General features: G+C 46.1%; 1 protein-coding gene across 6 annotated transcripts in view; it reads left to right on the forward strand.

Annotated features, from left to right (window-relative positions):
* PAX8 (paired box 8) overlaps positions 1-22433 on the forward strand; it is a 55181-nt gene that overhangs the window by 20375 nt on the left and 12373 nt on the right. For 2 of the 6 annotated variants that reach the window (XM_049784403.1, XM_049784401.1), the window contains exons 3-9: positions 9975-10140; positions 11603-11803; positions 13236-13324; positions 13661-13786; positions 14047-14222; positions 18017-18137; positions 18580-18786. In XM_049784403.1, coding sequence (XP_049640360.1) covers positions 9975-10140; positions 11603-11803; positions 13236-13324; positions 13661-13786; positions 14047-14222; positions 18017-18137; positions 18580-18786 — 1086 coding nt within the window. Of the gene's footprint in view, positions 1-4395; positions 4480-9974; positions 10141-11602; positions 11804-13235; positions 13325-13660; positions 13787-14046; positions 14223-18016; positions 18138-18579; positions 18787-22433 lie in introns of those variants that run through there. The other 4 variants (XM_049784405.1, XM_049784402.1, XM_049784404.1 and 1 more) reach the window with 4 other exon arrangements.

Consider the following 22433-nt stretch of genomic DNA (forward strand, 5'->3'; position numbering starts at 1 on the left):
AAAGAGAAAATCATGCTAGAGCAATAGAAAGGGAAATCTAATATCAACTAGGGAAAAATAAATGGAGATTAGGGCAAACAAATTAGCTTTAATGGGTTCAATGCTAATACAAGAATAACAGCCAGAGCCGAGAATGCCTTTGAGGGGAAGATGGGATAAAGAACCTGAGCAGTCATGCAGGCAATAAAGACGAAGCAGGAGGGGGTGGCCAAAGGGGAGAAGGGGGGGATGGAAAATTCAGGGTGCATGATGAGGAAAGGTGGCACAGGAAGGGTCTGCCATCTTTGACAGAAATGGAGGGGACCCAGCAGGCAGAGAAAAGCTAAGAGCAAAAAAGGGGCGGAGCTTGTGCCATCAGTTAGGATTATAAATTAAAACAGCAAGGCAGTTGGAAGGGACCTGGGACAGAGAAATAAAATCCCAGAACTGGCAAGACTGGGCAGATGGATAGAAAATAAAGAGGTAGAGGAGAATAAATCAACATGGAAGAATGAGGTATTGGAAAGAAAGAATTTGATACATTCTGATTAAAAAACACCAAGCACACAAAGGGAAAAATTGATCCCTGTCAAAACACAACATTTTGAAATGTTTGATTCTAGAGAATGCCACACCTGGCAAGTGAATGTATAGTCTTTGTAAAGGTTCTAACTGATGCCAGGGCAATAATGAGGGTGGCTGGGATTATAACACCTGAAAACCTTCACCTCAAATTTTATTCTAGCTCTCTTAATGATTGCAGCCTTAGGAAAGGTGCCATACATACTATCTCTATCCCTCACCTCCTTATCTATAAAATGGGGACAATGCGTTAATAAAGTACTATTAGGAAAACAACTAGAAAAGATGCATTTACAGCACTTAGCCTAGCTCAAGAAGGAGTACCTCCCACCCCAGCAGCTGGCTTTAAGCATTGCTCCTACATATTACCTAGTTGGTGAAGGTGGTAGAATGCTGAAAGTAACCCTTATTTCCTTCCCTTCTTCACTTTTTTAAATCCAACATTGATAAAATAAATCAAATCAAATCTGGTTCCTTCCCAGCTAGAGTCTAATCCAGAAGTCTCTTTATCCATCCTTTGTTTCCCTTCCTTAGCTCCTATTAGCCTTTCTTACTGGTGGAGATGAAAGACCTGCACTAAAACTTTCCAGGGTTTAGGCTGAGCTGACCTTAGAGTGGAGCTTTCAAAGAAGCTACACTTTTCAATCTATTTTTCCAAGGGCCTCTGACTTTCCCTGGCTTGCTGAAAGCTCATAATATAGGTAGCTGGGAGTTGAAATTGGTCCACCTGGAATCACAATTGGAATATCTTAGGCTGCATTAAGAATCATAGACGATCTGGCAGAGGGACCAGTCTAAGAGACCAAGGAGAACAATCAATAAGAACAAGGCCAGGATTCAATGAATAACCCCTGAGCAGGGGATCTGGGAGGGAAGAGAAAGAGCCAGATTATTTTCTAACCCCCTCTCAGACATTTCAGACTAATGACCTTTTCTTGTTATTAGCAATTTTGGGAAAGCAAGAGGAGAAAATGATCCAGGGAGAAAAAATCAGATGGAATGAGAGAGATCTGTGATTTTTATGTAAAATAAGTTCATTACATTGAAACCATTCTCATAAAACTATAACCTACAGAGGACAGTCACCCATCTGTCTTGGCCCTTGTATATCCCATGCCTTCAGCAATGCCTGGCCAACTAGTATGATGGTCAAGTTGATACTAGAAGGGTATTTAAGACAAGTCATGCTGTTCCTGCATCCCATTAATCAGACTACATATTAATTTGGAAGGAGAGGCAGAGAGATAAAGCACATGCCAAAGCCATAAGTGAGTCAAGAGTAAAATTGGGATCTGAATGTAGGTGTGCTTAACTCTCTAATCTCTGCCCTCCACAGCTTCCATGAATGAACCAAGAGAATCAGTGAATTTAGCTACCTCACCAACCCAAGAGTACAGATTTTAAACATCTTTATCTGTTTGGATGTCTTTGAGGGTCTGGTAAGCAGGCCATCTTTCAGTAGTTAAAGGTCAGAAGGCATCAGAGAGGAGCATTGCCATCCTCACCATGCTGAAATGTGCAGCCTCTCATGAGAGAAGAAATCTGCTTGAACAAAGCCACATATGTTACAAACATTAACATATGTGGCTTTACTGATCTGATAAATCTTCTATTTTACTAACTTGCCAAATTACACATGGCCAATTTTATTGAGGGGGGAGAAAGAGAGGAAGAGAAGAAGGGGGGAAGAGAAGAGAAAGAGAGATAAAGTTATTCATAGTTTAAAATTTGCCAGGTGAACTGCAATGAGAAGTGTGTGGGCTCAGTGGCTACCTCTGCTCTCTGTCCTGTGGCCTTTTCATCTGTAAGGCCAGGGGAGGTTACATGGAATTTTGCTAACACTATCTCAGCAGCAGTTGATCCAAATTCCAGTTGTCCTAGAGCCAGTCCTAGGAGGCCACAATCCCAGTTCATAGAGCCCCTCTCCAAGCACCAAACCTTTCCACTTCACCAAGGCAGGGTTTCTTTCTGCAGTTTCAATCTCAGTGCGTGCGTTTAGTGGCCTTTTAGCAACCATATAAGCCATTCTCTGTATACGATCCCTCTGATGGAATATTTCAAAATGATTTTTTTCTTTTCCAACTGGACCCAGGCTGCTAGATGATATGATCTCAGAGGTCCTTTGAGGAAATAGGATGCCAGATGTGGCAGTATTCATGGTCTGGAACACAGAACAATCTGAGCTCCCTGGCAATGAGAACTGGGGAACTAATTATTTTTACTCATTGGATCCTGGTAGACAAGAAATAGCAGCAGCACCTGAGAGCCAGAGTGAGAAACTTCTCCCTGTGGATGGGATATCCACACTGGCAGAAGTAAATTATGCTACTCAGCCATGGTCCTCCCTAGTTTGACTGTGACTCTTTCTCCCATGCTTGTTGAAATATCTCTAGCAGAGCTGTGAACCAGGCAAGGGTCTGGTCTTTAGATCTCCTCACATCCCTCTTCACTGAGCCTCGATAGCTGGGGTAAGAGGAAATGTTTTCTCAATTCAAAATTCCAAGAACTGAGTTGGTGACAATTTTCTTCCTCATCAATGTAAACTAACAATAGTTGTACTGTTGATCTTATAGAATCCTCCCACGTGTGCAACTGTGCATCCTAATAACTCTTGCATAAGTGTGAGCCTGTCAAACATTTGCACATTTAATATTGGCATTGAAGATTTTCTGCTTTCTTCCCTCAACCCTGCAGAAGAAGGGCAAACCTCTCTTTTTCTGGGCTGTGCTGTTTGTGCCTGCTTCCACTTTTAAACAACTTGTATATAAAATTATATGTGAGAGATTAAATCAATTTAGGAGACAGGAGGAATTATGCTTAAGGCATACGTATGAGCTTAACTAAGCTTTTGGGCCCTTCCTCCCTCCCTCCCTCTCTTATATCCCTCCTTCCTTTCTTCCTTTCTTCCTTCCTCCCTCCCTTCCATTCCTCTTTCCTTCCTTTCCTCCTTCCTTCTTTCTTTCCCTTCCATCCCTCCTTCCATACCTCCCGTGCTCCTTCGTTCCTTCCTTCCTTCCTTCTTTCCTTCCTTCCTTCCTTCCTTCTTTCCCTCCCTCCAAAAATGATCTCCAAGATTTTATTGAGTTTCTACAGTACACCAAGCATTAGACTGTATTGCACAGATATAGAAGTCACATCATGCTGAAAGGACACGCACATTCTGAAGCAGGACCCAGGCAATATACACATGCTGCTAAATATAATAGCAGGGATAGTGCTTGGAGAGCAGACAGAAAATTCAGGGAAGACTTACTACAGGAGGTGGTTTTCTGAACTGACTCACAATATTATCAGAGAAAGGTGAAGGAAAGGCATTCCAGGCAGGGAGGGGAACATGAGCAAGGACACAGGATGGCTTCACATGCTATAAATGAACAGCTCACAGTTCTGTGCTGCCATGATATCAGATTCAAGGCTCAGCTTAATATGCTGCTAAAAAAAGTAAACCAGTATCAGCATGTGGTAGGAATTATCCAGCACGTTTAGTAATGTGGACTTCACCATGCAGGTGCAGCAGACAGCACAGTGCCCTGAGCAGCGACAGGGACACTGGCAGAACTTGGATTCTACATGTGCTGCTCCCCAGCTAAGGGTCACCCATGCAAGGTTGGGTGCAGAGTGCAGTGAGTCCAACTGTCTAGTTAACCTCCTCTCACCTCTGTCTCAGATTAGACAGCACTTAGAGAAGTTTCCTTCAGCCATCTGGAATGAATTCTGTCTTACTGCCCAGAGTGCTCCTTAATACCACACTCTGTTGTGTTCTTCCTCACACCAATCCAAGAAGATATAACTGTTTATTTATTTGTGTGTTTACTTTTCAAATTTTTGTCTAGGCCTCGGATACCCAGGCCTAGCCTAGAAGCTCCATGGCAGCTGCGATCAAGTCTATGTAAAGCTCTAGTAAAGTGACTGACATGAGTAAGTGCTTAATAAATATTGGTCCAATGTATGCATGTATGAATTATGGGAATGATGAGAAGGCAGGTCATATTTAGGAGACAGAATGACATGGTACAGTATGGAAGGTGCTCTATGAGGGGAAAATGAAAGAAGCTAGAGCTATCAGTTAATACCTGTGGGATTTGTTTATTTATTTACTTGTTATTAGGCCTTTTTATATACCTAATAGCAGAACTCACCTGATACTTCATGAAGCTTTCAAGCAGTAGGAGAAAATCACTTCCATATCCTGCATGAATTTCACATTTAACTATAAGGCAGAAAGATAAAGGATGCTGTGAGAAGAGAGCAATGAAAACCCTGAATGACTTTGTGTTGAACTGCACATGATGAGTAACTGCTTACTAGGTGGTTTAGAGAAGGACAAAAGTTTCAGGTGAAGAGAACCACAGAAGTAAAGGCCCTAGGCTAAGAAATATATTTACATCTCAAAGGGCCAGCAGAAAGCCTGGATAGGTGCCAAGCAGAGAGTGTAGTAGGAAGTAGCATGAGATGCAGTTCAATAATCAGGCTCTCTGCTTGCATGGCAGCTGGTATTGGAACCAACAAGACAAACCTGAAGGAGTAGCCTTTACCACTTAGAAGAAATGTAGAGCAAGGAACCTAAGAACCTGGGATGCCCAAGAGTAGGTAAAATAGTGAGGGGGTCCTGGGCAATCAGGTAGACTGAGCAAACTGTGTGATTTGAGAGTTTTTCTGCAACACACACACAAACACACACACAAATGCACGTGCACACACACACACACACACACACACACACACACACACACACACACACACACACACCACAGGTCTGCAGGCCATAGAGATCTTACAGCAAGCTGGATGCTTGCTTTGCAAGCAGAGACCCAGGTTTGATCTCCAGCATTCTTGAACCCTGTCAGGAGTGATCCCTAAGCACATAACCAAGAGTAAATCCTAAATATATCTGGGTGTGTTCAAACTTTTAAAAAAGCCCAATTTTTTAGATTTAAATACCAAGGTCTGGTGGAACAAATGAGAGCAAAGCAAAACGGAAATAAGGGCAAAGAGAAGTGAAAGCATTATCTCTGAAGGAAAAGGGAGACTTTAGAAGGTGTCTTTATCATTCAAAACTCTTCAAAAGAGAGAACATAGCACCTTTCCCTTCCGTGCATTACCAGCCACAATCCATCATGTACTGAGCACATGTTAAGCTTGACACATGCTGAGGGGAGAGAAAATGAAGAAAATGGGAATAGACTGTGTATTTACTTTCTGAGAAATTTGGTTGATAATGTAGGAAAAAAGGTTTTAGAATCAAGGGGAAAATTAGGGGTAGGGTTGGTGTGGGAGGAAGCAAAGGTATATTGGTAGTTTTAGGGAAGAAGCTGGGAGAAAAATAAAGGCAAGTAGTATAAAAGAGACCAGAGGGTAATTTATGAACTAAGGTTTTATAGAAGTGCAGGATGAGTGATCAATGTGAAATAAAAGAGAAATAGAAGCGGCAGCTTTATCTAGTTATGGCCTCTCTTCTCCAGTTACCCTTGGGAGGAGAGGTGCAGAGACCAGAGGTATCAAGGGTCACGCAGAATTCTGGGACAAAGCCAAAAGCGAAAGGTTGCTGCACAGCCTATCTGCCCCTTTGTCCTGGCCCAAGAGGTCTAATGTGTCCAAGGAACCCATAACCAGTGTAATCCTATGTGCAGGGGTAGAAGGGGAGGAAGAGGAGGAATGCTGAGCAGCCCATGATCCTGAACATTTTCTTTAGGAGCAGGTTTTGGAGGCAGAGGCCTTGGCTTTTATTCCAAAAAGGCACCAAGCCAAGATGAGCAGCTGGGAGGTTACAGTGGGAGATCACAGGCCTGCAAGGGAGCATGGCGGGAAGGAAAACACCACCAGGCTAAGAATGTCAGACACTGGTGAGTGTTGGCAGGATGCAGCTTTTGTGGTCTCTGAGTAATAGTGACTTAAGTAGCCCCTGCACAGTGCCTTACAATCCCCCTAAGGCTCAAACTCTCTCTGGAAATAAAGCAATCCCCTGCTCTCTAGGTAGAATCTACAGAACAATACCTAGAATCAGCCTCCCAGGAGGACTGGGCTAGAGCTTCCAGTGCTTTCTGAGCCCATAAAAGGAAAAAAGAAAATGCATGAGCTTGGGTTTCCTCAGGAGAGACATCTGCACAGAAGAGATCATCACCTCAGCTCCTAGCATTTGTAAGGCATTTTGGGGTCACATGTATGTACTGAAGCTCTAATTAAACCACTGTGACAGGTGCTAGGGAGACAGATAGGGCACTCACCCTTGAGAACTCATAAAGGACTTGGCAGATGGGGTCACTGATCATTGTGATCAGAACCATGACTGAGGCATGTGCAAAAGGTGCAGGAAACATGCCCTGACATCCTAAGAGCTTGAGGATACTGCATATATCATGAGCGCTTGGCAATGATTCTTTTTCAGTAGTGGTCTCTGTTCTTAAGAATAGGAGTTTAAAAAATTAACAAAGCAAGTCCAGAGTTCGATTGGTCTTTTTTAAAATGAGACGTATTTGAACCACAGGCTATGCAAAATTCCCTGTCTGTAATATAATGCCAAGAGGAATCCTGGGAAAACTGAAGTTTCCTCTCTGGAGGGTCTTCTTACTTCCCCTGTCTGTAGGATAAGCCTGAAAAGGACCCAGGAAAGTTGGAGTTCTCTCTCTGGAGGCCATTACTCAGCCAGGCAGTCTTGCTTTCCTCTTCCCTGCCAGTAGCACTCCCCACCCACAACCTCCAAACCATGCTAAGGACCTTTGCTTTTAAAACTTTCAAACCTCCACTCATAGCTGGCCTCTGGCCTCAGAGCTCACCCTAATCACAAACATAGGCAAAGATAGTCAGCTCCAGAATATCTCTGCCCTCCTCATTTCAAGAAGAAAGGCTACACCCTCCTTTCAGATGCATGGCCCTGACTCACTGAAACCTACACTCCCACATGGATACAGAAAGGACAACAGTCCTTCCCTTGTAGGGACCCAATTTAAAACCTCAAGGCAGAGAGGCCATGTCCCTCCGTAGCTGACTCCATTCCACAGCTATATGGAGTACCTTGCCATTTCTTAAGAGCTCTGAGAACACAGTCTTCTGTGAAAACTGCCTCACCTGTTTACTCTCCTTAAAATCACTCTGACCAGTTCATTCCCAGATCTTCCGATCCAAACCTTAAGGCACTGAGCTCAGCAGCCTGTGTTTTCACGCCCCCTCCCCACCCCTGTCACCCTGAGGCATACTCAGGTATGAGCATCACTGCCCCAGTCCCAGGGAGTAGAATATCAATCATGAGGATATTGGATGTTAAAAATTAAAATTCTTTACACTTGAATCCACCAAAACGTTCAACTAACCAAACTTTTCTCTATCCTTATTTTCTCATATCCTTACAAAATATGTTATAGCTTGGCACCAGGCATAGCTAAAGTGATTTTTTTTTACTCTACTCAAAGAATAAAAGCGTCAATATTTGATGGGGAGGGTGGATTCCATCTCTCTAAAGATAAAATTTAAACAAGTAAGAATCTTGTTCATGGGTTCTATGTGCTTAGTAACTCAAATTTAATCAGAGGATAGTAAAATAAAAAAAAATACTAGTTTAGGAGTCACACTCTGAACACATTTTTCCCTCCCACCAATGTATGAAATAACTTTTCAGGAAAGTATCTAAGACTCAAGCATTTCAGGAAAACTTGGGGCAAAAGCCCACACATAGCTTCAAAGAAAATACAAAAATACACTTCTTAGACATATTGCTCAATGCATTTCATCCCAAAATGGCCTTTTTTTTTTAACTTCCTAACTTTTTTTTTTTAACTTTCTGGGACTGAGAATCCCACCTATAGAAAAACATCACTTCCAGGGGCTGGAGAGATAGCATGGAGGTAAGGCGTTTGCCTTTCATGCAAGAGGTCATCGGTTCGAATCCCAGCGTCCCATATGGTCCCCCGTGCCTGCCAGGAGCAATTTCTGAGCATGGAGCCAGAAGTAACCCCTGAGCACTGCCGGGTGTGACCCAAAAACCACAAAAAAAAAAGAAAAGAAAAACATCACTTCCAAACACAGGTCCCAAGACTGGTAGTGACAACCGCTCAAGGGTAAATGCAGTAAGGCCTTGTCAATTTGGGTGACTGTCTAGCGCCCTCTGGTGTTTGGCGTCAGGGCTCAAACAGCCATAGGACCGCAGATAGATGCAGCCCAGGTCAATGAATTCCACCACCATGGGCCTGTGGCTAGTGAGTGAGAAGAAAGTGCAGCTCAGATCCTTCTACCAGCCATCTGGAAGGAAGAAGAAACCTCCACCAAAGTCCTTAGTCTTCTTAGCCTTCATGGAGAAGCACTGGGACAGGTACATGCTCACAGGCTCACCCAACTGACTCTACCAGAAAGATGGTCATTATGTTCCTCCCACTGGGGGTTTGGCTGAGGAATTTTCCTCCTGAATAAATGCCCAGGCCGGAGGCTTATAGCCTCTTTCTTTAAGGTAAATTTACAGTTCTGCCTAAAACAGCTTGGGCCCCAGAGGAGACATAGCAAGGCAGTTCCGAATGTGCTAAGTCAGTGGGCGGTAATGGGCACAGTGTGCCCTGTACAGGTTCTGTCACCTAGGCCATAAATAGTCTTTAACAGGCTCACTCAGAAGGCCTGCCTGTGCTCTACCTTTCCTCTTGCCTACTCCCCTGACTCCCCAAACCCTCCCAGGACTCTGTCCTAGCAGCCAGATGGCCAAGCTCTGCTCCAGCTATGAAAAATGTCCTCCATGCCTGGCACCCTTAGCACTAGGCCATGTTACAAAGCCAACTTCCCACAGTTAGTTCTAGCTACGAACAGGATTCCTGACAGCAAACATCCTTGGTGGGATCCTGTATCCTCCTCATAGAAGCTGAATCCCTTAAGATGTAGAGGAAGTAATGCAAGTCCCAAGTCCTAGCCTTCTCCTCTGTAAGTGGAGACCTCCAAGTCTTGAAAGGAGCCTGACCTGGATCTAGAGTTGGTTCTGAAGATCATGTAACTGTCCAGCAGAAGTCTGTGCAGGTGGTTGCCGTATATGGGAAGGTTTTGCTCCCTCCCTCCTATCACCCAGCTCACATTTTCAGTTTTCACTTAGGTTGCTCCTGGAGCCCTTTGCAATGCCATGGACCTGGGTATGGCTCCTCCAGGAGTTCTTGAATTCCCTTGCATGTCGTTGGTCCCAGCAATGACCATGTGAGAGGGTCTTTAGTATCTTGTCAATCTGGCTCTCCACTAAGTATTAACCCCTACAAGACAAAACTAAAGATTATGTCTGCCTGCCTTAGTCACCTCGGCCTCAGGAGAGACTGGTACTATGCTTGGCAGAGAGTAGCCACTTATACTCTGCATCTGGGTAAGCTAAGGGGTTCAGAGTAAAATATAGACAAAAGCCAGAGCTGCCTGGCCTGGCTCTGCTGACACTCTCCTCTCTACCACTGTCTCCCCAGGCCACGGAGGGCTGAACCAGCTGGGAGGGGCCTTTGTGAATGGCAGACCCCTGCCAGAAGTGGTGCGTCAGCGCATCGTGGACCTGGCCCACCAGGGAGTGAGGCCCTGTGACATCTCCCGCCAGCTCAGGGTCAGCCATGGCTGCGTTAGTAAGATCCTTGGCAGGTAAGCACGAAATTTACCTCATGGCTTCTCATCTGTGGGGATTTTCCTTCTGCAGGCCACCTTGTAGCCAGCCAAAGGCAATGTTTTCTATGACCCCTGGTGTGGTGCCACCTCTGAACATCCCCTAGGCTCAATTCTGTTCATTTCCTGCCTCTACTTTCATCTTTGTCCATTCTCCTTTTTCTCCTTTATCCTTTCCCTCTTTCCACTCCTCTCTCAGGCCTCCCCGGGCCTCTCCACATCTCCCCAGTTTCTCCCCTCCACCAGGCCTCATTTAAGGTTCTCCTCTAGGGTTCTCTCCTCTAAAAGCAGGGGAATCTTTCACAAAAATACCTCTGATGAGAATAAGGGAATTGGAGTCCTTTGAGAAAGGGCCTCACCTTAAGTGGCTCTAAGGCCTGAACTCAGCAGGAGGGAAGACTGGGTTGATAGTAGGAAGGTTCCCTTGAGTGATTCTAATTTTCTGTAGATAGATTTGAGACACATTGAACCAAAGGTACAAGAGGAACCAAGAACAAGTCTGGTCTGACCTAGACACGTGCTCTCCTCTGAGAGCAACTCCTGTCAGAGTTGCTGTGAAGTTGGCCTGTGAAGTTGGGCTTTGCTCAGAGTATTTGCCTCCCAATTTGACCCCATAAGTGGATTTATGAGGACTTTCTCATTTAGATAAGTGTAGAGCTGGGCTCTGTATTAACTATTGTTAAAGCGTGCAGGGGACAATATGCTCCTATGCAGAGCAGAGAATGCTCTTCAACTGGGCTGAGTGTCCCAGGAAGAAGAATCTTGGATAGTGGGGAGGACCACAGCTTAAAAAGCCATTAGGGCAGCAGAAACCAAAAAGTGTCCCCCACAAGTAGAGGCGTATATCCTGATGCTAGTCACTGATCTGCCAGAGCAGCTCTTTAGAGAGGAGGTAATGGGAAAGAAGTGGGAGCTTAAAGACATGGTTGTGTCCAAAATCTGGAATCCACAGAGTAACCTCAAGCTGAATTGTGTAAAAAATAGAAAATAGAAATAGATAGAAAATCAATGAGAGTCAGGTAGGGGAGCAAAGGGTAGCCCTTCAGCCAAGACAGAGGACCCAGGAGCCCAGCTGTCTGTAAAGCAGGTCCAGGTGAAATAGCCAAGAGAAGCTGGCCAAAGAAAGGCACCATGGTGGACCTGGGATCCACAAACAGCAGCACAGAAGGCAAAATGTCTTCAAGGCCTGAGGGAAGGGATGGGTCACAGTCAGTGCTAGTGAGGGCTTCAACAGAGTGTTCTGATTTGGCAGCATCATGGACCTACCCAAGCAAGGGAAACAGGCAATGCTGGGAACATTGAGGGCTTGAGGCAGGCCTGCAGGCATGTTCAACCCTCAGGCTCCTTTCTGGGAACCTCAGAAGAGAAAAAGTTTCTGGCTAAGTCCTGCCCTAAGATCCCACTTGCTTATCGGGTAATTCTTTGGGCTTCTCTATTGGAGTAGGTACTACGAGACTGGCAGCATCCGGCCTGGAGTGATAGGGGGCTCCAAGCCCAAGGTGGCCACCCCCAAAGTGGTGGAGAAGATTGGTGACTACAAGCGACAAAATCCCACCATGTTCGCCTGGGAGATTCGAGACCGGCTCCTGGCAGAGGGAGTGTGTGACAATGACACCGTGCCCAGTGTCAGCTCCATTAACAGGTGAGAGACCAGGATGCCAAAACTCTGGGGGAACACACAAAGGCCTGGGGAGGGGATGCATGCTGAAGTCAGACAAAGGGACCCAAAGCTCAGGCCACATATCTCAGCTCTTACCTCCTGGCACACACTCTGCCTAGCCCTGCACTTTCACACCGCATCCTCTTTGGTGAATAATAGCATCTTCTTGAATGGAGCTTTTCCTAGGCCATAGGACCCCTAATCTGGCCCTCAGTCAAGTAATGACTCATTTGCTCAGTCACTCAATTATTCACTCCCTCCCTCAATCAATCATTTATTCCCCACTCCCTCATTCATTTATTCAGACATAATTCATTTATGCCCAGAGGAGAGACAATCCTTGTCCCTTGTCCTTGATGAGCCTATAGTGTAGAAGAAAGACAGCTTAATTCACTCATCACATACAGTTCCAGTGGTCCTCAAACTATGGCCCGAGGGCCACATATTGTATTTGTATCTGTTTTGTTTCTTCATTGCAAAATAAGATATATGCAGTGTGCATAAGAATTCGTTCATAAGTTTTGTTTTTACTATAGTCAGACCCTCCAATGATCTGAGGGACAGTGAACTGGCCCCCTGTTTAAAAATTTGAGGACCCCTGAATAAACACTTGTAAGCTGTTGGTCCTAGTAAGGAGAGAATATGTGTAGGAACTAATCTAGGGTGTCTTACTTTGAAGAGGTTGAAAAAAGATGCCCTTGTGTAAGACATGAACACAAGGTAACTAGCTGAAAATAGGAGTAAATACAGCTCAGCTGTGAGCCCCCTGTTTACTAGAACTTATACAAATAGCTGAGAAATGCAGTAAATAGAGAGAAGGACAGTATGAGGTGATGTCAATACATGCTCTACTCCAAGGTTGGTGGCCTGGTGTCATATTCTTGCCACTGACAGGGACCAATTGTGAGCAGGAGGCTGACTTAGGTTGCAACAAGAGAAACAGAAAAAAAAAGAATCAAGAGTGGATGAGAGTGTGAGGTGGTAAATGGTCCTGGAGGATGGTCAGACTTAGGTTTTGACAATGAACTTCAAAGAAGAATGAAATTCCAGAGATCTACAAGGTCTGTAGAACTAAAGCTTTGATGGGAGGAGGTGTGAGACAATAAGTCTCTACTGTACTTGGACCTTATATGACCTACCCTACTAATCCTTGAGGACACTGGGAAGGACCAGATGAGAGAAGGTTAAAGTGGGAGTATGGGGGGGGGGGCATACCTAGTGGTGCTCAAAGGGACTATATATAATCTCAGAGATTGAATCTAAGTCAACCAGGTACAAGGCAAGAACCCTACCCACTGTAATATAACCCTGTCCCAAGTTTGAGAAATTTGTATGCTCACCTAGGAGCTAGAGGAAGGGCCTGGGGTAGCAGAAACCCTGCTTTCTTCTTTCTAATTATCTGTCTCCTTTGTAGAATTATCCGGACCAAAGTGCAGCAACCATTCAACCTCCCCATGGACAGCTGCGTGGCCACCAAGTCTCTGAGCCCAGGACACACGCTGAGTGAGTGTAGAACTGCAGGCACTTCACACACACACACACACACACACACACACACACACACACACACACACACACACAAACACACACACACATCTGTGCATGCCCAGGCATATGTGTCCCATGTGGGGACTGAGCCATCTGAGCCATTTCACCCAGACAAGCTTTGTCTGGTTCTTCTGCTCACTAAAATACGTCTGGGTTGAAACAATTGAGAAGTGTTGAGTCCAAGAGCCTCCCTGCAACAGATGCCCCACCTACTCCAAGCTGGCAACAGGGAACAATCAGGGTGGGGGGAGGAGGTTGCCATCATGTTCTCACCCTCTCCCTCCATTGCAGTCCCCAGTTCGGCAGTTACACCCCCAGAATCTCCCCAGTCGGACTCTCTGGGCTCCACCTACTCCATCAATGGGCTCCTGGGGATTGCTCAGCCTGGCAGTGACAGCAAGAGGAAAATGGATGACAGTGAGTGTTGGGGCACCAGAGGTAGGGTGGGGTGAGGCAGGTGCCAGATGGCAGCTGGCTGGGGCTGCAATGAGTCAGGAGGTTGTTGATTTTTTCTAACACTCCCACCTGCTGCTCTCAGTTTATACCTGAGCCCCCCTGACCCTGTGGTCCAAGCCAAGTTCTCTCCTCACTCACTCTATGGGTGGATCTGGAGATTTCATTCCCTCTGGCCTGGAGATGGGGGAGATGAACGCTTTCTTCCTCTCTGGGGATAACAGGTGATCAAGACAGCTGTCGTCTGAGCATTGACTCCCAGAGCAGCAGCAGTGGCCCCCGCAAGCACCTTCGCACGGATGCCTTCAGCCAGCACCACTTGGAGCCACTCGAGTGCCCATTCGAGCGGCAGCACTACCCAGAGGCTTATGCCTCCCCCAGCCACACCAAAGGCGAGCAGGTGAGCAGGGGGGACTGGTGCAGAAGGGCCCAGAGATGTGTGTTGGATCTATGAGACCAGAAGCTGCTTGGCAACGCTCAGTACACATGCTTCAGGCCTGGGCTTTCTTCACTTGCTGCTGACCTTGCAGCACCTCTCTCATCCCTGTCTGCTGGCCTTTGCTCACTGGGCACTTAGCTTTTCAGGGAATAACATCATCATCTTCTGACCACTGGCAGCTTCCCTGCACTGCAGGGATCTGTCCCATAATATCATACCTTCAACATCTGGACCTCCCCCTATGTTCTGTCCTCTACTCCCAGCCCCCAAACAATCCAACATTACTCACATCCCATCCACACCTCCCTGCCCTGGCACATTGCTTTCCTGCAATGCAATTACTTCCATCCTACCATTCTCCACCAGCACAAACATCCCTTGACCACAAATGACTGATTTCAGCATCATCTTGGCCCCGAACCCTTCCCTCTTCTCACAGTACAGTCCACTGAACCCTGTCCTTCTACTGTGCCTGCCTGACAACTGTTTATCTTACCACTTCCTATGGTTTAACACAATATTCTAGAAGTGGACAGATGTAGAAAAATGGGCATGAATTCCTTACAAGGAACATTGCTAATGTTAAATAATAATCAATTAATAATTGATTAATTATTAATTAACATTATTAATGCCTTGAACATTATTTCCTTCTTTTTATCTCCAGGTCCTATCATCCTAGCCCTCTCTTAATTCCAGGTATTTAGTAAAGGAATAATATTCAGTGAAGTGAATAAATTCAGAAGCAAGTTGAGAAATCCAGAGCAAGCTCCAGGAGATATTTATTTGGTTTGGGGGCCATACTCTGGGCTATTTTGAGCTTATTATTTGGGGTTTGATCCTGGTAGTGCTCAGGGGACCATGTAGTACCAAGGATTATTAAGAATCCAGGCCTCCTGCAAAAACATGTGTTACAGCATGTGTTACAGCCATCTGAGCTATTTCTCATGGTCTTAGGACTTTTTTTCTTGTATTTCCTGAGCTCAGGACAGGGTCATGGTTTCTAGTAGGTTGATTTCTGGGAAAAGTTGGCAGTATCTTCCCCACACACACCCCTGAATCAAAAAACAGAAAAATTTCTTTAGGGGAATATCAGTGGCCACCCTCTGCCAGGAGAGAAGCAAAGACAAGCTTATTTGTCTTTAAGATCTGAATAGAGCAATGTCCACAATGTCAATAATCGGTTTCACCACTGCCAGTGATGGTTTGGGTTTCTGGGTCCCTGCCAGCACCCACAGCTGGGCAGGCAAACTGTGTCAGCGATTTTATCAGCCTGGGCCATGACAACCACAGGAGTACAGAGAAAATGAAGTGTCAGCAGACCTGGAGAGAGAACCAGGGTGCTTGTCACACTCAGCCAAGGAATCTTGGAAAAAGGGTGCATCCCAGTGGGATGTGGAGAATCCACTGTGGCTGGAGAAGTGTGCATGTACAAGGGGTTCTGTTAAGAGTATTGCTAGGATTCTGCTTAGTGGTTCCATTCAGCAGTCCCCATGGAACCTAACTGTGACACCCAACTTGGGGCCTCAGCACCACACTGGCTGGGGACTCTTAAAGCTAGAATAAGTTTTGTGTTTCCACTAATGTAGGGCTTAGAAAGGCTAAAAGATCTTAGGGAAGTTTGGTTGGAAGCTTAATTGGCCCATGGTCACCTGGTCACTTCTACATTACTTCCTAGGCCAGTGAGGACCAGGAGGAGCTAGACTGGTCTTGGAACCTGAACTTATTTTTCCCATCTTTGGTGACTCTGGCCCATACATGTGGCCTTGTCAAGGCCCATTACCCTGGGGAGCCCAAAATTGTTCTCAGTTGAGGACAGAGTCATCAAGAACATGAGCAGAAGTGTCCTTGGCCCCACTTCTGGCCGCCATTTCACAATAAAGTTAGGACTCAATGTAGTTCTTTATCTTTTGTTATTCAAGTGGTCAAACAAACAGGTCTAGAGAATGTAACTCATTTTTTGTTTATTTTGGAGTTGGAGCTACACCCAGCTTTGCTCAGGGCTTTTCTCTGACTCTAAACAGGGCTCAGTACTGGTAGGACTTGGGTGTCAATGATCAAACCTAGGTTGGCTGCAATGCTAAGCAATTGTACTGAGCAGTACAGTTGGCTGCTTCAACCCCAGAATCTGACTAATAAGATGACAAAGATCAAGAACCTGACAACTATTAATTTCTCACCCAATTCTGAGATAATAACACATATGGCAACTATTTACTGAGCATGTGTTGTCACCAAGCACTCAGGGCTAAGCACTTAATATATGTCTAGAAAGTCTCACTTGATTTTCCACCAGCCTTGGAAAGCAGTTTCTCTTCCTTCTGTTATTAGGACATGAAAATTAAGGCTTAGAGAGGTCAAGGACACTACAATGGCCCCTGAAAATCAAGTCTTAGACTCAACCAAGTTCAAAGGCCTTCTTAAATTCCAATTCACGTTCAATATCAGATAAGAAAGAAAAGAAAAATATCTAGTCATCCTAGATTAAGATTAACTAGTCATCTAGTTTAAGATGCTTGGTATTACATCACCAATAAGTTTGAATATGTAGTTATGAGGGACTTTTTGTGTTTTTTTTCCCTCCTTTTATGACTTTCCTGAATTTCGAAATAGATATAGGATTTTATGTAGATAGTTTGATAATGAATCTATGCATCTACATTTTAAACCTTTCTTACACTCTGTAGAAATTAGCTATTTTGTTCAATTTCATTAAGCCAGACTCTAAAGCAACTCTACCCTGCCTGGAAGCAGGGTCCCCTGGAAGGTAGGGAACCAGAGCGCCATTTAGTCAGTAATTGCTGCTACAAGGATAATGATACCCTGGTGACCTCCAAAATTGACTGCTGCTTCCAAAAGTGCCCGGCATGCAACTGAAAAGCATGGAGGCTCCTTGGAGAACCCGGCTCCATGGAAATCAGTGAAGTGAGGCCTTTTGTGGAGCAGTTATATAACCATGGAGCATTCCTTGGTTTCAGACTTGCATAGTTTCAGTGTTTGCAATACGATTGACTCTCATGTATGCTTGTGTGTGTGTGTGTGTGTGTGTGCACGTGTGTGCACAAACATGCATGATCTCTTCTCCAACAGGTATGTCACAGGAAGGGGTAGCAGAACCTAATTTTAGATGGTAAAACTTCTCATTTGGAAGAAGCATCCTTAGGAAATGATTCTTCCCATGTCCATTGTGTTTAAAATTTAGAAACCCCAAGAACTTGGGCAAGAGGTTTTCAACGACAATGAATCCAAGTATTATTTTCAAGTTGAATTTGCCTGTCTTTTTTTTCTTGAATGTGGTGAAGAAACCTTCCTTTGCGGTTGAGGTACTATGTTGAATTAGTGAAGGAAAAGGAAGTACTTAGCTCAGGAGCAAACGTGGGACAATAGTCCAATCTCTCCACAGCGTAATGTAGTTTTCTACATCCCAGGGCTGGGGCTGGGGCTGGGGGGATACATCATCCTTTTTGATAACCCAAAGGCTGTGAGGAAGCAAGAAAGAGGAATGGCACTCATGTTTTTGCTGGCTCTCCCAGGGTTTGAATTCTGGAAAAGCAGCCTGGGGGTGGGAGAAGACAGCAGGGGTTATGTGAGTCAGAGAAGGAAGGACTGATTGAGCTAAAAGACTCCCAAGCAGAAAGGAGGAGGAAGGAGGGTAGGAGGATCTCATCACTGGCATCAGGAAGGAGTGCTCCGAGGCCCCAGTGCTCTGAGAAAAGTGCTCTCAGGGGTTGTGCTGACTTCTTTCTGTTCCCCAGGGCCTCTACCCACTGCCCTTGCTCAACAGCACCCTGGACGATGGGAAGGCCACCCTGACCCCTTCTAACACACCACTGGGGCGCAACCTCTCTGCTCACCAGACCTACCCCGTGGTGGCAGGTAAGATGCCCAGATCCGGGATCTCTCTGGGGGCCAGCTGTGAGGACTGGCTGCAGAGCAGGAGGAAGGTGTCAGGCAGCAGCCTGCAGAGGACAGGTGGAAGCTGCTGGCAGGGCCTCAAGTCAGGGAGAGAGGGTCATGTCCTTGCTGCCCTGCTGTGGAGACAGGGTGGCAGCTCAGAGCCCTAAAAGAGGCACCGCAGGGAGCTGGGGCTTCTCCCCTCCTCGCTCAATCCCAGCAGTAGCAACATCATAACTTGGTTCTGAGGAATCACCCCACCTGCCACACCACCCAGAAAGGAGCCCCAGCCTGCCTGCCCCCCCACCCCGCGATCCCTTCCTGAACCCCCGCACCCCTCACCCCACTCCATGGCTTGATTGTGTGCATGTTCCCACCCTCATCTCACACCCCTCTCTCCTTGTTGTCTCCCTCCCTCCGGCAGATCCTCATTCACCCTTCGCCATAAAGCAGGAAACCCCCGAGGTGTCCAGTTCTAGCTCCACCCCTTCCTCTTTATCTAGCTCGGCCTTTTTGGATCTGCAGCAAGTCGGCTCCGGGGTCCCAGCCGGTGCCTCGGTCCCGCCCTTCAATGCCTTTTCCCATGCTGCCTCCGTGTACGGGCAGTTCACGGGCCAGGCCCTCCTCTCAGGTATGACAGGGAGGTCCCGGGCAATGCAGGTATTGTGGGGAGCGGGAGGAGGGGGGTCCTCATGGCCAATCCCAGCCTCTTCTCCGACCCCAGCCCTGTCCTCCATCCTCCCCACCCCACCCCATTCTCTGATCCTCCCCCAGCAACCCTTGGAGATGAGTCCTGCTGCAGTGGGAAAGGCTGGCACTGGGGTGGGGGTGTGGGGGGGTGTTCCCCAAGTGGAGAATCTAAGTCTAAGGCGCCATAGAAGAACAGAGACTTGGCCTCGAGCCTCTATGCACAGGTGGGGTGGGGTAAGATGGGCGGCAGGGATAATGAAGAGTTTTATAAAAGGGAACACTTTCTGAAGGACAGCGTGTCAGCTGCCATAACCAGCCCACAGTCCCTAAAGAACAGGACTAGTTGAGATCTGTGTGGTTTGGGGGATTCCTCCCCCCCCCCCCCCACACACACACACCAGAAACTTCATTGGCCTTTTGAACCTGGAAGCCCTGGGGACTACCTTAAACAGATAATGTGCTGTTCCTGGTGGAAACTGGCCCACAGCAGAAGGTTCAGGCCAAGAGAAAAGCTAAGTGTGGCTGGAAAGGATTTGGCTTGCATGCCCGTAGGGGTCAGACTCTCAGAACTGGATCCTCCTTTAGAGGAAGCCCATGTTGTCAAGGCCTGAGCAGCTGCAGAAAAGGCTCCTTTACAGAGGCAGGTGGAGCCTGAGGTAGAGCCAGGATGGTAGCAGAGGGTCCATTTCCAGGCCTCTGAATTGCTTCTGCAGGCAGAAGACTATTTTAGATGCAGGATTAGCCAAGGAGGAAGCCATAAACTGGGCATTCTTGCTGGACCAGTGGTCTTCAACCCTATGGTGGGAGTTCATAGCACTCTAGTGAGAGGAAATTATAGGCAGAAGACAGGCATCCAGATCAGATCAAGAAGCATTGCTTTAACATTGGAGCTCAGAATTTAGAGGAACACAAGCTCTCATTCACTGCCATCATCTTTCACCTAAGGACCCCACTCTGTCTTGTGTCTGTCCGTCTGTCTGTCTATCTGTCTGTCTGTCTGTCTATCTGTCTGTCTGTCTATCTGTCTGTCTGTCTGTTGGGCACTGGGACTCTTCCTCTATGCATCTAGTGGAGGGTCTTCTTGGAAGAGATGGGCACAGAAGCAAAGGGTTAAGCAAAGAAGCCCAGTGTGTGGCAGAGAGGCAGTGGATGAGCAAAGATGAAAATGTTGACTCAGAGTTCAGAATTTCAATAGAGGGTGAAATCAGTAGATATGGGCCATTTGTTTTGACCAAAACGATTAAAGGAGAAAAATTTGTGAGCTGAGTGGAATAAAATCCTGTAAAAAGGTAGGATGGGGAGGGCACAGAGAAAAGTCCCTCAGTTCCTTCTTTTGCTGTGCTGGCATGATGATGGAGCAGAGCCTACTGCCTTGGAGAATGCAGGTTGGGGTCAGAGGCATGACAGGGTGTGGAAGCAGCTAGTGATGATGAGACTGGTTCCTTGGTTATAGTTCTTCTTGATAAAGAAGCCACTGGAGAGAGGGTAATGTGGGAGGTAATGTGGGAGCCAGGACATCAAGACCTGTCTTCAGCAGTGGTAGAAAGTCAGAACAACTCAGGGCAAACTCCCAGCTCTATTGACTCCTCTTCCAATTATTGTACTTTGAGGAATTCAACAGAACCCTACCCCCCAAATAGACACACACAAAAGATACACTCAAATCAGGAATAATGCCATCACATCCTATCAACTCCCAAGATAATTCTTTATAGATTATCTATTAAATATAGGCACCATGAAAAGGCAGTTGCTAGCAGATGCCCAATGGTCATTCAGGCAGGTGATCCCTAAGCCAGGTGCTGCTGATAATGCTCAGGATGTGCCCAATATGAAGCCACTATCCAGCCACAGGGCCCAGCCTGGGCCTAGAGATGCAGTTTGAGGTGTGAGCTCGAAGAAGAGCTGCAAGTGGTAGGCCTGGAAGATCAGAGTCCTGCCAGGTATAAGACAGAAGATGGGGTTGATCTTCCCAAGTGCAGGGGGTTGGCCTGGAGCTCCTTAAAGAAGGTCCACTTGCTGATCTGGATTTCACCTGAAAGCCAGTGCATACTGGACCACAGTGAGAGAAACTCTAGGACTCTCCAGGAAAGGTGGTGAGGAGGCAATGAACTTGAAGAATCTGGAGGGCTGGAAAGCAGCAGCACTCTCCTACAGAATCACCTCTGTGTTCAGAAAGGTCCAGGGAATTTGAAAGAAGGAAAAGAAACCAAGAGCTCAGTATCTCCAGGGAATGCTGCTGATGAGGGCAAGGAAGGCAGGCCAAGTAGTTTTCCTTCCTGAGTCTGCTTAGCCCTGGCCCAAATGAGCCCTCCAATTCTCCCCCCTCTCCCCTTGAGAGGCTTTCTAGTAACAATGCTAGCACCCCCACCCCCACCCTTCTCTCTTATCTCACATCAACTTTTCCTGCTTCCAAGTCTTTCTCTCCTAGCCTGTTGGCTGAGAGGATGATTTCCAAGAAAGTTCTCTTCATGGTCTTAACTCCACCCTACTCAGCAAGAAAGAATGTTGGGGTATAGGAAACAATGAACTTGCACACAGAATTTCTGCCAGTTTCCTTCAGCTGTCTCAGTCTGGGTTCCAAACACACTGGCCAAGGGCAATTTAGAGGACATTCTTGTCCTGCCTGTTCCAGGGTGGACTCCAGCTCTGCCCATCAGAAAACTCTGGGTTTGGTTTATCATCAAAGAGTCCATTACCCACCTCCATTCTTCTGCGCAAAATTATATTTAGTCCTGCCAAAGAGATTTCATAAATTTTCCTTGCTATCAGAACCAGATAAGGAATTGAAAAGGGGTCACACTGAGGGCAGACATCAAAGGGGGACAAATCAAATTGTCTGGAATCACCTCTGCCCTCCGAATTCCTCCAAGAAATAGTTTTTTGAATTTAGTCTCTGGCTTTATTTAGAATATTTACCAATATTTTGAGAATATAGGCAATATTTTTCTGGGAAAAGTACCACTTCACTGTCAACTCAGACCTGTGCCTTTGTCTCTTTTGAATATAGGGCCACATTAGAAATTTATTTTCTTGCAAAGGAAGAAAAGTAATAAGCTAAAAATAAAGTTATGGTGAAGAACCTTCAAAGTAGGTAGAAGGAAATAGTCAGGACATGACAGTCTTCTTCCCATAGCTTCTGAGATTTAATATTGAAGGAGGTTGTAGGAATTTTGCCTTTGGAGGAAAGAACAAAGTTTAAGGAAATGACACTAAGAGTCTGTGTGACTGATAGGCCTTTATGTTCCCATAGTTGGTGAGATCCATTCTGGAAAAAGTCTTGCCAGGTTTCATAGGAAGGCAAATTTTTTGGAAAGGAGCATTCATGGTTGGGATTTGATTCTGAAGTCTACTATATAGGTGACTGTGGGGAGACAAAGTAAAATCTCAGAATATGTGGAGTTTGGCTAAGTTTCCAAGTGCAGTCTAGGATCTAGTTCTCACAAGATGGAACCCTGGGGGCAACTGGGATAGAATTAAACTGTGTCTAAGAAGCGATTGTTCGTATGGTCCTCTGCACCCAGAGCTGTGAGCTGCAGTGTTCTAGAATCGTGTGATGGAAAAGAGAAAAATAAAGACAGAAGAAAG

The sequence above is a fragment of the Suncus etruscus genome, chromosome 12 (assembly GCF_024139225.1).
Source record: "Suncus etruscus isolate mSunEtr1 chromosome 12, mSunEtr1.pri.cur, whole genome shotgun sequence".
NCBI lineage: Eukaryota > Metazoa > Chordata > Mammalia > Eulipotyphla > Soricidae > Suncus > Suncus etruscus.